Raw genomic sequence first — 13,677 nt, forward strand, 5'->3', positions numbered from 1 at the left:
ACACAAGACAGTTGAAGAGGATGTGACAAGGGAAGGTTTAGCAAGTACCATTGAACTGCTAAGGTCCATTGCAGGACTATCATATGGAGGCACATGGTTGGAATAAGGGTGATCGTGGCTGCCATGGACCCAACGCCTGCAGAATGAAGCCCACCAGTGGAAACTGAGCTTGAACACTGTAGTGTACATAATGACAGAGTGATAGCAGTCTGTCTGGAGGCAGGAACACCTTGCCCTCTGTAGTGTCTAGCCGGATGACTAGTTTTGCAAATAGCCTGGTGATTTCTACAGCTGCCTCCTCCTATTGACAGGGTGTAACCTCCAAGAGGAAGGATGAAGAACCTCCAAGAGGAAGGATGAAGAAAGGGGATAGAGTAACCTCTGGATATGATCTGAAGCACCAAACAATCATTCGTAATGGACTCCCAGGCTGCTGGGTGCCTCCAGAGATGAGCAGCTGGGCTGGAAGGGTCTGTCCAGGAAAGAATCCAGAAAACCCTGATTCCTCGAACCCGCTCTGCCGTGAGGATGGAGTCTATCATATCCCCCTCTGCCCCTAGGGGAAGACGAATCCAGAGCACCCTGGGGAGAACCCTGAGACTTCCAAAACCACACCTTCTTGACCCCATGCTGATTCCTTGAAAAGGATCTTTGTGGAGTGGAGAAGCAGATCCCAATGGCAGACAAGGTCTTCACGTCCTCCTTGCTCTGGGTTAATGCATCACAAACCATTTTTCCAACAAGGTGGAACTGTTGTAGGGAGAGTTCATGAAAGATGCCTTGAAGGGCTCAGAAAAAGCATAAAGCCGGAGCCAGGCATGCTGCCAAATGGCCACACCTATCCCTGCAGCCCTAGAGGCACCCTCGGTAGCATGGGAGAGAAGTCTCATGGAAGTGTTTGAAATAGCAGTGAGGGTGGCCATACAGGAGGAGAAGACCTTCTTCCCCTCAGCTGTAATGGACCCTGGGGCAGACTCGGAGACCTCCTTGACCAGGTCCCTCTGCAGTCCGATTACATGTGCCAAATAATTCAGCACACGTAAGGCAAATGTGGCTGAAGCATAGGTCTGCTTCCCAAAATGATCCATATCCCTAGACTCCCTGTCTGGAGGCTGGACCAAGGACTCCTTCTGAGCCAGCTCCTTCTTAGTGGCCACTGCAACCACCATGGCATTGATTGGGGACCCCTTGGACCAATGGAGCTTGTCTGATGGAGTACAGAGCACTTTGGCCGGGCACCTGGGGATGGGATCAACCGTGCCCAGTTCTTTCCATGCCGTACTGGAGATGAGATGCACAAAGGGATCCACAGTGGGGATACCCAGGAAGTAGAAGGTCCTGTGCCAAATGTCTCCAGAAATACCGACACACCAGGGTTGGGCTTGAGGGTAGACCAACCACCACACTGGCAAAGGATGTTCATGATGTTCCCAAAGGAGACATCCTCCAGAGGTGATTGGGGGGAGCCTCCACCTTCCTCCAAGTCTGTATCATCAGTGATGGGATTCCGGAGAGAAGTCTAAGTGCCTCCTCCTGCATGTACCCTTCCAAGGTGGTTCCTCGGGGGGGGAACTCCGGGAAGGATTCGGAAGCTTCAGGGGTGTTCCTGGATTGGAACCTCCTGGGGTGAACTCCAAACAGGCTGTCCCTGAGGGGGCAGGATGGAAGACTCCAGCCCAGAAAGAAAGAGAGCCAGGACAGAATCAGAGGATGCGTGTGTCAAGGCTCTCAAAGGAGATCAGAGGACCCTCTCCACCACCTTGAACTTTGAAGGCAAGTGGACCCCGCATCCCAGTGCTAAAGCCCCGAGGGGAAGGGACGACTCCAAAAGTCTCAAAGTCAAAGCCATCTCCTCGGATCCAACATCGAAGCTACTGCTCCAAGAGTTGGTCTGATCCAAAAACAATAGATCTGAACTACTCAAGGTAATGGTTGGGGTTGCGGTACCAGGTACCATCGGCACGGACCCCTCAACACCAGGGAACCTTGGACTCAAGGGCTCTGAAACCAAAGGTCAGAACGGAGAAGGAGAGAGAGGGAGGAAGGTGGACTGCGTGTTCAAAGCTCCAGAGGGGGATGCAGCAGGCAAGCCTCCCAGCTGAATCTAGACCCAAAGAAACTTCATCATCCTGTCCACCTTGTCTTCATACAAGCTCCGAGTGGACTGGACTGAAGAGGCCACCGACTCCAGCTGAGAATGACTAATGAGATCTGGGGGGGGGGGGGGGTGGAGGAAGAGCAGAGCATTGTGGGTAGGGGAGGAGCTTGGACTTTGGATCCGATGCTGGAGAACATGGCTGAGTCGGACCAGTGACGGATCAGAGTCCCTCAGGTTGAATATCAAATGAAAACAACTTCAGATCATAAATGAAATGTTGCATTTACACAAATGCTCAAGCAAGACCCTTAAAAGTATTAAAGCAGGAACATATGATAATCAAATGCAGAATCGTTATTAGGGTGGGGTGAAGGCAGTGGCTGCCCTGGTCGGTGGTCTGTAATAAGCAAGTGCTGACAGTGCAAGAGCGAGGAAAAGAAATTTATTTCTAAAGCCAGAAGAAAAATGCTGATACTGCATTTGTGATTATGGCTGAGACTCAGACAAATCTACTGTTTCAGTGAACACTCCTCCATAACTGTACATTGTGCAGTCCGCCACTGTCAGACTTTCACTTACTTACCCAATAGTTCAATGGCTGGAGTAATGTAATGATACAAAATGGACCCATTTCAGACATACAAGTGCAAAAGCACAGTTAGTCAAACAATATTTACAAATGATGGCAGCACATATCACATTCAGCAATCAAACAAAGACAAGAACATTAATATTTACAAACCGATCTTAAGCAGACATAGGCTCTAAACACTGCAAATCAAATGAAAAACTAAATGCACATGCTGAACCACATTTATACAGACGCATAACATTTAACATTAATGGTAAAAAGGCACATAAGCTAGCATTCTCAGTCAAGAGGAAATGAGAGGAGTGAGACCCTGAGTTATGCAGCATCTAAAGGATCTAAAGTATCAAGCAGTACTTCTAAATCCAACAACTCTACAACTTTACATAAGAGTACTAAGCAATACCTTATAAATACGTGGACTGAAAGCCAGGTCAAGGGTTCAAAAATGTCAGAGGAAGAATTGCCTTTGAAAAATACTGCTTCCACAGTAACTGCTTATCTAGTGGAGTAATTCCTTACCTGCCATCACAAACTCATGGCATCTGCCACAGCAAATGACAATACAGTTTAGCATCTGCCACAGGCCTATTTCCATACAGGATTATCTTGAGGGATTCCCATGCTCAGCAGATGACTTCTAGGATTTACACTTGTATATAACGTACAGAATCCTTTCTAGCTTAGATTTTCTCTAAGGGAAAAACTCAAGTAACTGAGTAGACTGGGTTCCTATCAGTTCATCGAAACTTCAGCAGTTCGAACACCATATGTTCGAACTGTGAAGTTCGAAAACTGATTATCGCGAAGCCGCGGAACACCGAATTCTTTCCTAGGGAAAGAATTCGGTGGGCCGTTTCTGTGGCTTCGCGATTTTCATCACTGTGGTGGAAAGTTACGGGTCGGGTTCATGTAAGTGTGCGATTGTGTGGACATTAGGGTTAGGTGAGTTAGGGTTAGGGCGCGGGTGTGCGATAGTGACAGACTTTAGCATTAGGGCAGGATAGGTGAGTTAGGGTTTAGGCGCGAGTCAGGTGAGTGTGCGATAGTGACGGACCTTAGGGTTAGGTTTAGGTTAAGGTAAGTGGATAGACAGTAGTATATGTACAGTTTAGTGTAGGGTAAGATATAGGATTTTAAGTGTATGTGTGTGGATTGTTGTTTTTTTGGTGTGCTTGTGTTGTGCGTGTTTCTTGGAACAGCGATTTTTTTCCATGAGAAAGAAAATCGCTGTCCTAAGCCTTCGATGGTTTTGAACTTTGAGGTTAGAAGTTCGAACATATGGTGTTCAAACTTCTGCCGTTTCAACAAAATGATTTAGACCCGAGTAGACTGGCTCAGTGTCACCTCAGATTCAACTTCCAGAATGAAGCATTAACAAAACACTGAACTTCCTTGCTTTTATGAAACTGTTCAAGCTACTCAGGTCCAAATCAGCCACCACTCACCTTCTCATCTGAGAATATATGACATAGACAACAGTTCCATGATTTCTTTTTATAAAGATCCTGAATAACTATTTGAAAGAGACAAAGCTGTTCTGAGAGAAATCCAAAATCCTTCTGGGAACAGGATTTTTCATAAATTCATCTCTATTTTGGTTAAATGCATTATTCTTGCTCTACCTCAGATGATCTTACTGTCTCCATGTAGACAGTCACAATACAGTTGACTAATGTTAATGTAAAATCTTTTTTTTTTTTTTTGTAAGGGCTGCACCCTATCTTTCTCATTCTCAGTCTTTGTGTTTTCATTGTGTAAAATATTAAACCTCCTGTAGTAGAGGTCCATGGAGTATAGGGAAAGGACTCCTTAAGGACATACTAGTGTTTCAGCTAAATGGCTCCTGAGTACCCATGACATTTTACTGGGTACTTCAGGCCAATAAAGCCAAATTCCACTATGTGCAGACATATGTTTTTTAGGCCTTTTTTGACCTAGTCAGTATAGCATAAGTGAATTGTTTGGCTGTTCTTTAGAAACATAAAGCTTGATGTCCATAAGCATTAGGGTGCCTGTGCAATATCCCAAACAACATTCAAGCCAAAGGGTAAAAAGTTCACAGTTTCGTAACCCATTCTCCCATAATTACTAACTCTGTGCCATCCAAACACTCCCAAACCTTACACTTCCACAACAACCCAGAGAGAAACATTTTCCACCAATGTGATATCTGCTTACCATGCATCTATTCCTACGCCATCACTTTCTTATACTGCAGACTCCTGACTTCAGGAAACAATGATGGGCACTTCTCTAGCTCTCTCCTCTCCACATCCCCAGCAACCCTTTTCTTTTCTCTCTTAGTAATACAACTTGGATGGTGTGATACCACATGATAAAAGAAACTGAGGTACTTACCACAAACTGGCCTCAATAGCCTAAAATCCTTTCTAATATGCCAAGCCTCTTCCCAATATCCTGTTCTATTCCTACCATTTCCAGTTCTTAAACCAATCCCCTTGCAATCTCTGAAAACCCGCTATACACGTCTCTACTTTAAACTATCTATAAAGCACCCCACCAGGCTTAAATCACTCACGCCTTTTAAATTTAAACTCCAGTGATCCCATCCTTCCTGATGAAAACCTTTCTTACACATTTCACATTCTAGCAAGTGACCTCCTGGAATATTATGCTCCTCCTAAAGCACATCAAAACATTTTTGTCCTTTAAATCACTGTAGACATATTCTGCTCCATTCCCCATTTCTGCAGTCAACCTGCTTAGTTTTCCCTATATGTACTCTTTCCACCCCGTACCCAGCTTCCTAATCTCTCTTCCCATACCAAGTGGCCTTGCACACATTTTCTTTAACACTCTCAGATGCCTCACTATCCACAAAGGTTTCTTGTACCTGCTTCTATAAATCCTAAATGGGTGGGCTGGATCTTTCAGTCTGCTGAAACACACACACAGACACACACACACCCATTTCTCTGGAGAAAAAATCCTGCAAACGTTTAATTTGGGGGGGGGTCGATAGAGAGGAGCTGCTTGCTCACAATGCAGATGTCACAAAGAAATTCATGGTGGGGTCCAGGATTCCCTTTTGATGCTCATCTTAAAATGGGGCAGGCGATATATTTTGTGGAAGCTGGTGACATCCTCTCCTGTATGCCCTTTGCATGGCATCCCCTGTGACAATGCTGGTAGGATGTACAAAAGGGGAAAAGTATGACAACAAAAAAGTCATTGTTTTCCACTGTCACTTCTAACCAGTACTTTTACAATATAATCACTGCAATGCATAAAAATCTGCAAGCTGATGTATACCATACAGAGTTTACTACTCCTTTTTACTTGGTTAATCCTAACTTTGTGATAAATAAAAAAAAAATATGATCAAACCAACTAGTAGCATGGATTTCAGAGAGGCTGTCAATTAAAGAATGAGCCATAAAAACTGAGGATAATAAAAATAAATCTATATTTCACACACAAATCGTTTTAAAATGAGCATAGCAACAAACACTGAAATCAAATTGTTCTGAAAACTTGGTTTCATGATCACTACCAAATGATATGAAAATATATTACAATAAGACTAAATACATGACCTTTTGATAAGAGAGTAATAAAATCTGCACAGAGATACCAACTTCTGAAACAAGATTTGTGACATCCTTTTAAGATTTGAACGTATTAGTAAAGTAAAAATGAAGTTTATAAAACAATAAGTTGTATAAAGAAATGCATTAAACTAGGGCATTTAAGGCCATGGTAAACCTATACTGCAAACTTCTCTGAATCAAATGCGAAAATAACTGAACATCTCTTATTTTAATGCTACAGAAAACAGCATAAGTGGAATTCAAAAAAAGAATATGTGGACTATGGTGAGAGATCACATCACCTGAGATTGTATGGTTGCATTTATTAAACTAGACACAGTTGAAAAGTAGACCTGACAAGTACAGAAGTCCCACAGACATATTCATAAGTGCTTACTAGGTGTGCAGTCCACAGGGCCATTAAGAAGCTTAGCCCAAATTCCCAATTGCTGCAAAGCAGTGCCTGGTTAAGTGACTTGCTGAAGGTCATACAACAGGTAAATGAAGGCTGAGGAAATTAAACCATGTACCGTGGGGAAGAAGCTAGTTAACAGCTCAAAGCCTTAATCCTCTGTGCTAATTACCTGTTTACCTTTAAGAACATTTGTTACTAAATAAGTGGGGTAACCCTGTATGAGATCACAAACTGATAAAAGGAATGTACAGGACAAACAGAACGACTACATATCATTTTCTGAAAAGAACTTAACGACCTCTAATCTAAGAGAATGCTCTAATTTAAGAACGTTTTAAATAAGAAGTAAACAATTATTATGGAAATTGGTGCTTCACTACAGCCTAGGCAGGTGGAATGGGCTTTGACCTGAGCCTTTAAGTAAGCATGTATGTACACAATTGCGACTGACAGTAACATAGAAGGAGATGAACTAGAGAAAAAAGGTTTCCTATTGTTTTGATGAGTTAAAAGTTAGAAAAACTTTTTTTCCTCAAAGAATGAGCTTTAACTCTGTAACAAGGCTATGACGAATGGTCTTTACTGTGTAAATGCAATTCTAAATATAACGTTGGAGAGCATGATAAATGGAAACTGCAAGCAAAGATGATCTAATGTTCCCTAAGAAAGCATGTTTTCCTTAACTGTGTAATGGCTATTAAAACTTTCTAGCACAACTCATGATTCGCAATGTCATGGCAATTCGGTTTATGTAGCAGAAATGATGCAAATAAAATAAGCCGACAGTACAAGTTCTGAGGCAGAAACTATAAAACAACAGGCTTAATACAGAAAAATGATCAGGCTGTGGTGAAAAAGGCATGAGCTACCAAGCCGCTCTACTGCACCACCTTCATGAGGACATCTGTTGACGGAGAAGAAATAAAGAAGAGGAAAAACAGTTTCTTCATGTCGTTTGAAAGATAGCCATTGGTACAAGGTCATTCCTCTGGATAGTATGGAATGATATCATCACATTACGCCTGCAAAGAATTCCACCACAACTGGTGAAACCAATTGAGTAAGAAAAGAAAAAAACATGGGGCCTGTTAAAAGAAAAAAGCACAAATTCATTCCTTAGACTTTTTACGGCTGTACATACGAACTACAAAACAACAACCTGTCACTACGGGAATCTTCCTATTATCATAACAAGCTGGCTTAGAATATGACTTTATAACTGCAAAAATATCAGCTAATGAAAAAGGCAACAGAGTACAGTGCTCAGAAACTAATGGGACTGAGACATGGCTGAGTTCTGCACTGTTTCAAGGTATAATGGGAAAAAGGCTTGTTCAATAAGAGTTCACCAACCAGTTGCTGATAAGAAGCTGATCACTCTCTTGGAATGAATACTGAGGTAGTTATGCCTCTTGAGTTTTATCTGGCAAACCTCCTCCAGCCTTGCTGCAGTTATAACAAGTAAGCAGGGGGACACAGCCCCCATAATTACTATCTGAATCTGAACACATAACTCTACTGCAGTAATAATACTGGAGATAAATGCAAAAAAAAGACATCTTAAATGTCACCCTGGGCATGGCATCACACCATGGAATCTACCACTGCTAGTGAACATACCATCATCATGGGGAACTGCAATACCATGTAGTGTGTCCTCTCCCTGGAACACACCATCACTCTAAACCATGCTATCACCCTGGAATGCCTTTTTATCTAGGAGCATGAAACTACCAATGAATATACCATCACCATCAACTGTACCACCATGCTTAAACATGCCACCACTCTGGAAAGTTTTATCACCCAAGAACAAGTCATCAAACTTGTTGCTATATTCCTCTGGAATGTACTACTACTTTGAAGCATTCCATAGCTCTGGAATATACCATCACATATGGTAATGACATTGTCTTGAAAAATGCCATCAAAAGATACAAAGGAGCATGGTAAAGTGCAAACAACATGATACACACACCCACACTCTTGTTTGATCTACAACTAATTATCCAGCAGTTCATCTCTTACTTCCCAAAGACACATGAATTTTACTATGGCAGAAAATGTGAAAACATTAAAAGTATTTTTCATTTACCTTTAACTGACCCAAGAACCAGCGGTTCTTTACCAAATCATAAAAGTACATGTCATTGAAAAAGTCTCCTTCTATTGCCTCCTCCTCTTCCTCATCACAGACACCCCCAAAGAGGACAATTCGGTTGTTGGGGCCAGATGCCAGTGAAAAGCCTGATCGAGGAGTGGGTTTTGCACCAGAAGGGTTAATTCGGTTCCATGACCATTTTTCTGTAAATGTAAAGAAAACATGAGAATTCCCTCTCACTTCTGACAATATGCTTGACTACAGATATCTAAAGTCAGAATTAGGCTTGAATCTAAAGACAAACTCATCCAGTTACTTTAAACAAGTCATTAAGTATAAATCCTATGTGGTTAAGCATAAAACACAGCTTTTGTAAACTGTATACCTCCTGCTTAAAGTCCAATATGTTCTGTCTTTGGCAGCCATTTTTACAACCACCACAAAAGCACCTCAGCATGCAATGGACCATTTAACTCCCACCCTGTATGGACAAAGGAAGCTGCTATGGGCAAATAAGAAGCAACTTATACAAGCAATGCACTGTATGTGCAGTTCATCTGGCTTCTATTGACTACAAAAAGGATCAGCAGTCATTTTGGGAAGCCTGTCTAGTTAAGAGAGGAGGAACATCGAATGAATGGCATTCCCATCTAAATGCTACCATCCAGTTCACTGGTCTTCCACCAAAACTCTCAACTTCTTAGGGACAAAACGAAAAATGAGAGGCAAAGGCTTAAAATCAGGGACAGTTTTTAAAATGTTACTTTAATACACTTAGAACAACGTATTTTACATCAACATGCATTTTCTGAAGAATAAGAAGCATAAACATGCAATTTCTGAAGAATAAGAAGCATAAAACTTTAATATCTGGTATTACTGACTGACTGACTGCAATCCTCAGTGAGTTAACAGAAAATCAAACATTTTACAAGGGAAGGAGTAATATATATATATATATATATATATATATATATATATATATATATATATATATATATATGTATATATACACACACACACACACACACACACACACACACACACACACACACACACACACACACACACACACAGATATATATATACACACACACACACACACACACACACACACACACACACACACACACACACACACACACACACACACACACACACACACAGATATACATAGGTTTACAATCACTTTAGTCGCTACGGTCAATGGTTCTCGCATTAAAGAGGGCATAGAACCGGCAATGGGGGACACCATGGTCTGGACCTAAATAAGTGACGCAATAAGAATGGAAGTCTCAGTGTGGGATCTGCTTTCCACAGGCGAGACAATTGTTAACTTATTTGGACATCGGTTACTGCAAGAAAAAAGGATCCCCAATGGGGTACTTAGCTTTAGACGTTTTCAGCTGAAATTCAACTTCTGTTAGTGACCGACCGGCACTCATGTGGACTGGTTCTTCTACAGGCTCCATGGCATGAAAGACTGATGTAATGGCGTCGGCTACCTTGCTTTATAGCACTGATGACCTGACATCAGACTATAGGCGACTGCAGCCGACGCAAAAAAAACACTGTCTCTGGTATTCGAGCCGGCCGAGGGCTACCACAGCAGGGATAACCCCTACGGGTGATGACTGCAACAGTGAAACATGAAGAACATCTGCAGTCGACTGAGAGTCACAATGTCGAACTGCAGTTTTCCAATGGACAGTTTGTGAACCCAAATACATCGGCTACACCACATTAAATTGGTAGTGCAGTTTGAGTATTTGTGTTTGGAATTTTGAGTGGAGATCGCTGTTCAGTGAGGAACAGGGAATTAACCCATTTCCTCACTGTAGTGTGATCTCGGAGTTGGTACATATAAATTGCAGGGAGTGGGGGGGGGCACAACCCCTAATATGGGGGTGCAGGGGGGCTTGCCTTCCTGCAAAACAGTAAAATTGATGTGCCGTTGACTCTAGAGTGTCACGGTACATGACGGTGTATAGCTTGGGTGACTGACGTCACCTCCTGGTATGTTGAATACATCAAACTATGGGAGTCAATGTATTAATTTTCGAGTTTTCTGTTTGTTCGCTGTTGTGGTTTTTCAGATTTTGGTTCAACATTGAGGCCAGTCGACGAATGCATTTTCAAGGTTTCAACAGTAAACGTGTGTGTGTGTGTGTGTGTGTATGAAGATCATTTTACAGACATCCAAAGGTGCAAAGCCTGTTCAGACTGACTGAGCAAAACAGTGTTTTGATGGAACTTTAAACGGATTTTACTATGCACGTGGGGAGCCTCTATATTATGCTAGTTTTTTTTTTTTTTTTTTTAAGTACCTTTATTTTAAGATATAGGTGCACATACATTAATAGAAAAAAAAATCATATTAGCATTTTTCCATTTACATACACTGTACATTACATATGTTTTAGTTCTTTATAACATCTGTCATTCTGTCCAACATTACATAAATTGAGCAATTCCTGTCTTCTCTTAAACCTCACTCCTCCTCCATAACATTCTATATGAATTTCATTTTTTTCTTAATTAACTTACTTCTTCTCTTTTTCAGAATTTAATATTTCAAATGTAGCTGTTTAGAATTTGATTTCAATTTTCTAGTAACTGCTTTTTTGGCAGCCAACAGAATTAAACTTAATAAAGCATTGCCATGTTTAGGGAATTCAGATCCAGTTTCACATATGTGTTGCACATACACATACACACACACATATATATGTATATATAGATGTATGGAGCTGAGATCTGCTAATTGAGTAAATTGATAGAAATGTAGTCTATAGGGAAAGTACCACACGAAAAATATTGCAGTCTGCTGTGAAATGTGAATAGATTTATAACCCAAATAAAAGATACAGATTAAAAAAAATATATAAAATAACATCAACAAAATATTCAGGTGCCTCTTACAAACACATAAATATCACAAACACATAAATATCCAAAACAAAACACAAGAAACTTTTCAAACTGGGTTATTAAGATACGCACTTTTCCTCTAAACATGGAGGTAGGAGATGGGCCACTTGTAATTTATTACCTTTCATCACAACATACCTAATCTTTCAAAAACAGACAGATTAATAAGGCAGAATGTGGATGGTCATGGGGAAACTGGACCATTAATTAATGCTTACTTCTCAAGACATATGAAAACTGCAAAGAGGTGTAGCAGAATTTTCAAAAAGTTTAATACTGTAGGAAAATGGAGCATGCTTCTAGAATGCACAGCTCATCTAAACAAAAAAGACAACAAGCTTTGCTCCAGTAGAAATGTTCACTAAATCTCTAAGTGAAAAAAGGCAGATCTTTTGCACATCAGGCTACATGTCATCCACAGACATAATATATTCACTACTAAACCGAACATAAAATGTGAACCAGAAAGTAAATATACTCCATTGCCACAAATGATCATAAGAATTAGTTATTTTCCCATCATATCCACCTTATGTGTTTACTGAGTGTCCAGGTTCTGTAAAATGAAAAAGAGCAGTGTATTAAATACTTTTAAACCAGATCCATTTTATTACTGGAATATCTCAAAGAAAATTTCAGGTTCTCCAAATATTTCGTCAAATTTTCTGCGTGGTAAACAATTCCCTTGCTCCCTTCCTCTGTTGCATAAAATTAAAACATATCCAGTAAGTTCATACAGGGATAAGGTTCGACAAGCAAAACCCATTGCAGGCTGACTGCCTTCCACAAAGACTAAGGCGGAAGGATGAATGAAGCCTGATGGGCTAGTGAGTGTGCGGCTTCTTTATTAAATCACAACAGAACAAAACAAGGAGGCTCTGCAAATATTAAGACTGTTAGCCAGTCCTGCAAAATCAGACACAGACACGGCAATCTTTTAAAGTTTTTCCTTGCTTTCTCAGTATGTATGTCAATTAATTTTGAGTGGTATACTCAAATTAAATGGCAACATAGACCACACACAAATCCTGACTCTCAAATTGATACCGGGTATCTTCTTCCCCCAGTGATAATTAGACATTTAGGGGATGCAGTAGGTAAGACTTGAAACACTGCACAGTACCACAGCAATTCTGTAACCTACAAAATTATGGATAACCTAGTAACCTAGGGACGTCCTTGTCAGACTCTAGCAGACCTCAAATTGGATGGACAGCCATAATATCATTTTTAATGGAGGCAGTGATCCAAATCTGTAGAATGTGAAAGCAGTTGTGTAAAATTTTACCATAACAGTAGATCTCCTTCTCGTGACTGTTGCAGTATTCGGTCCCTCCCTCCATCCACTTTGTTTTTTCTTTTGCGTTTTGTTTTCGTTTCCCTAATGGACAAGGGGCTCCCTTTTCCATCTGCATTTTCTTCTTCCAGATGTGCCTAAGGAGACTGTTTTCTTTTGGGGCAATTCAGTTCTGGGTAACTGTGTCTGTACATCACCTTTATGCCCTACATCCTTAATGGGGAGAATATTTTTTACATATGGTGCATACAATATTCAAAGGCTTTGGTATACTGGCCAGACATGGGCACCTCCTGTCAACGATAGCCCAAAGTTGAAAAATACTGCAACAGCAATATAGAAGGCATCACCACATTTCAATAGGCTATTCAGCCATAAAGGACAACAATCAAGTTTATAACCAACACCTCTGGGATCAATGGGAGAAACTACTTTAAAAATCTATAGCAGCACAATAGTAACTACAACCAATTTAGGTCCTCAGTGAGGCTACTAAATTGTTAACTATAATGAGCACTTGGCTGCAAATACCAATATAAATGTGTTTCCACATACCAAAAAATAAAAGAAATGTTTGAAAACACATCTGCCCCCTACTTGGGGATGTGGTCCTGCCTGCTCAACATTTCAGTGTTTTTTCAGTTAAAATAACTACTACAGCAATGGCAGATGGACTGCAGTAGTTCTGGGAC

At 40.9% G+C, this 13,677-nt stretch overlaps 1 protein-coding gene across 1 annotated transcript in view; it reads right to left on the bottom strand.

Annotated features, from left to right (window-relative positions):
• KLHDC4 (kelch domain containing 4) overlaps positions 1-13,677 on the bottom strand; it is a 406,967-nt gene that overhangs the window by 50,064 nt on the left and 343,226 nt on the right. The window contains exon 9 of the mRNA XM_044081531.1: positions 8,752-8,960. Coding sequence (XP_043937466.1) covers positions 8,752-8,960 — 209 coding nt within the window. The remainder of the gene's footprint in view (positions 1-8,751; positions 8,961-13,677) is intronic.

The sequence above is a fragment of the Protopterus annectens genome, chromosome 8.part0 (genome assembly GCF_019279795.1).
Source record: "Protopterus annectens isolate FY-2018-M chromosome 8.part0, PAN1.0, whole genome shotgun sequence".
In the NCBI taxonomy this organism is placed as follows: Eukaryota; Metazoa; Chordata; order Ceratodontiformes; family Protopteridae; genus Protopterus; species Protopterus annectens.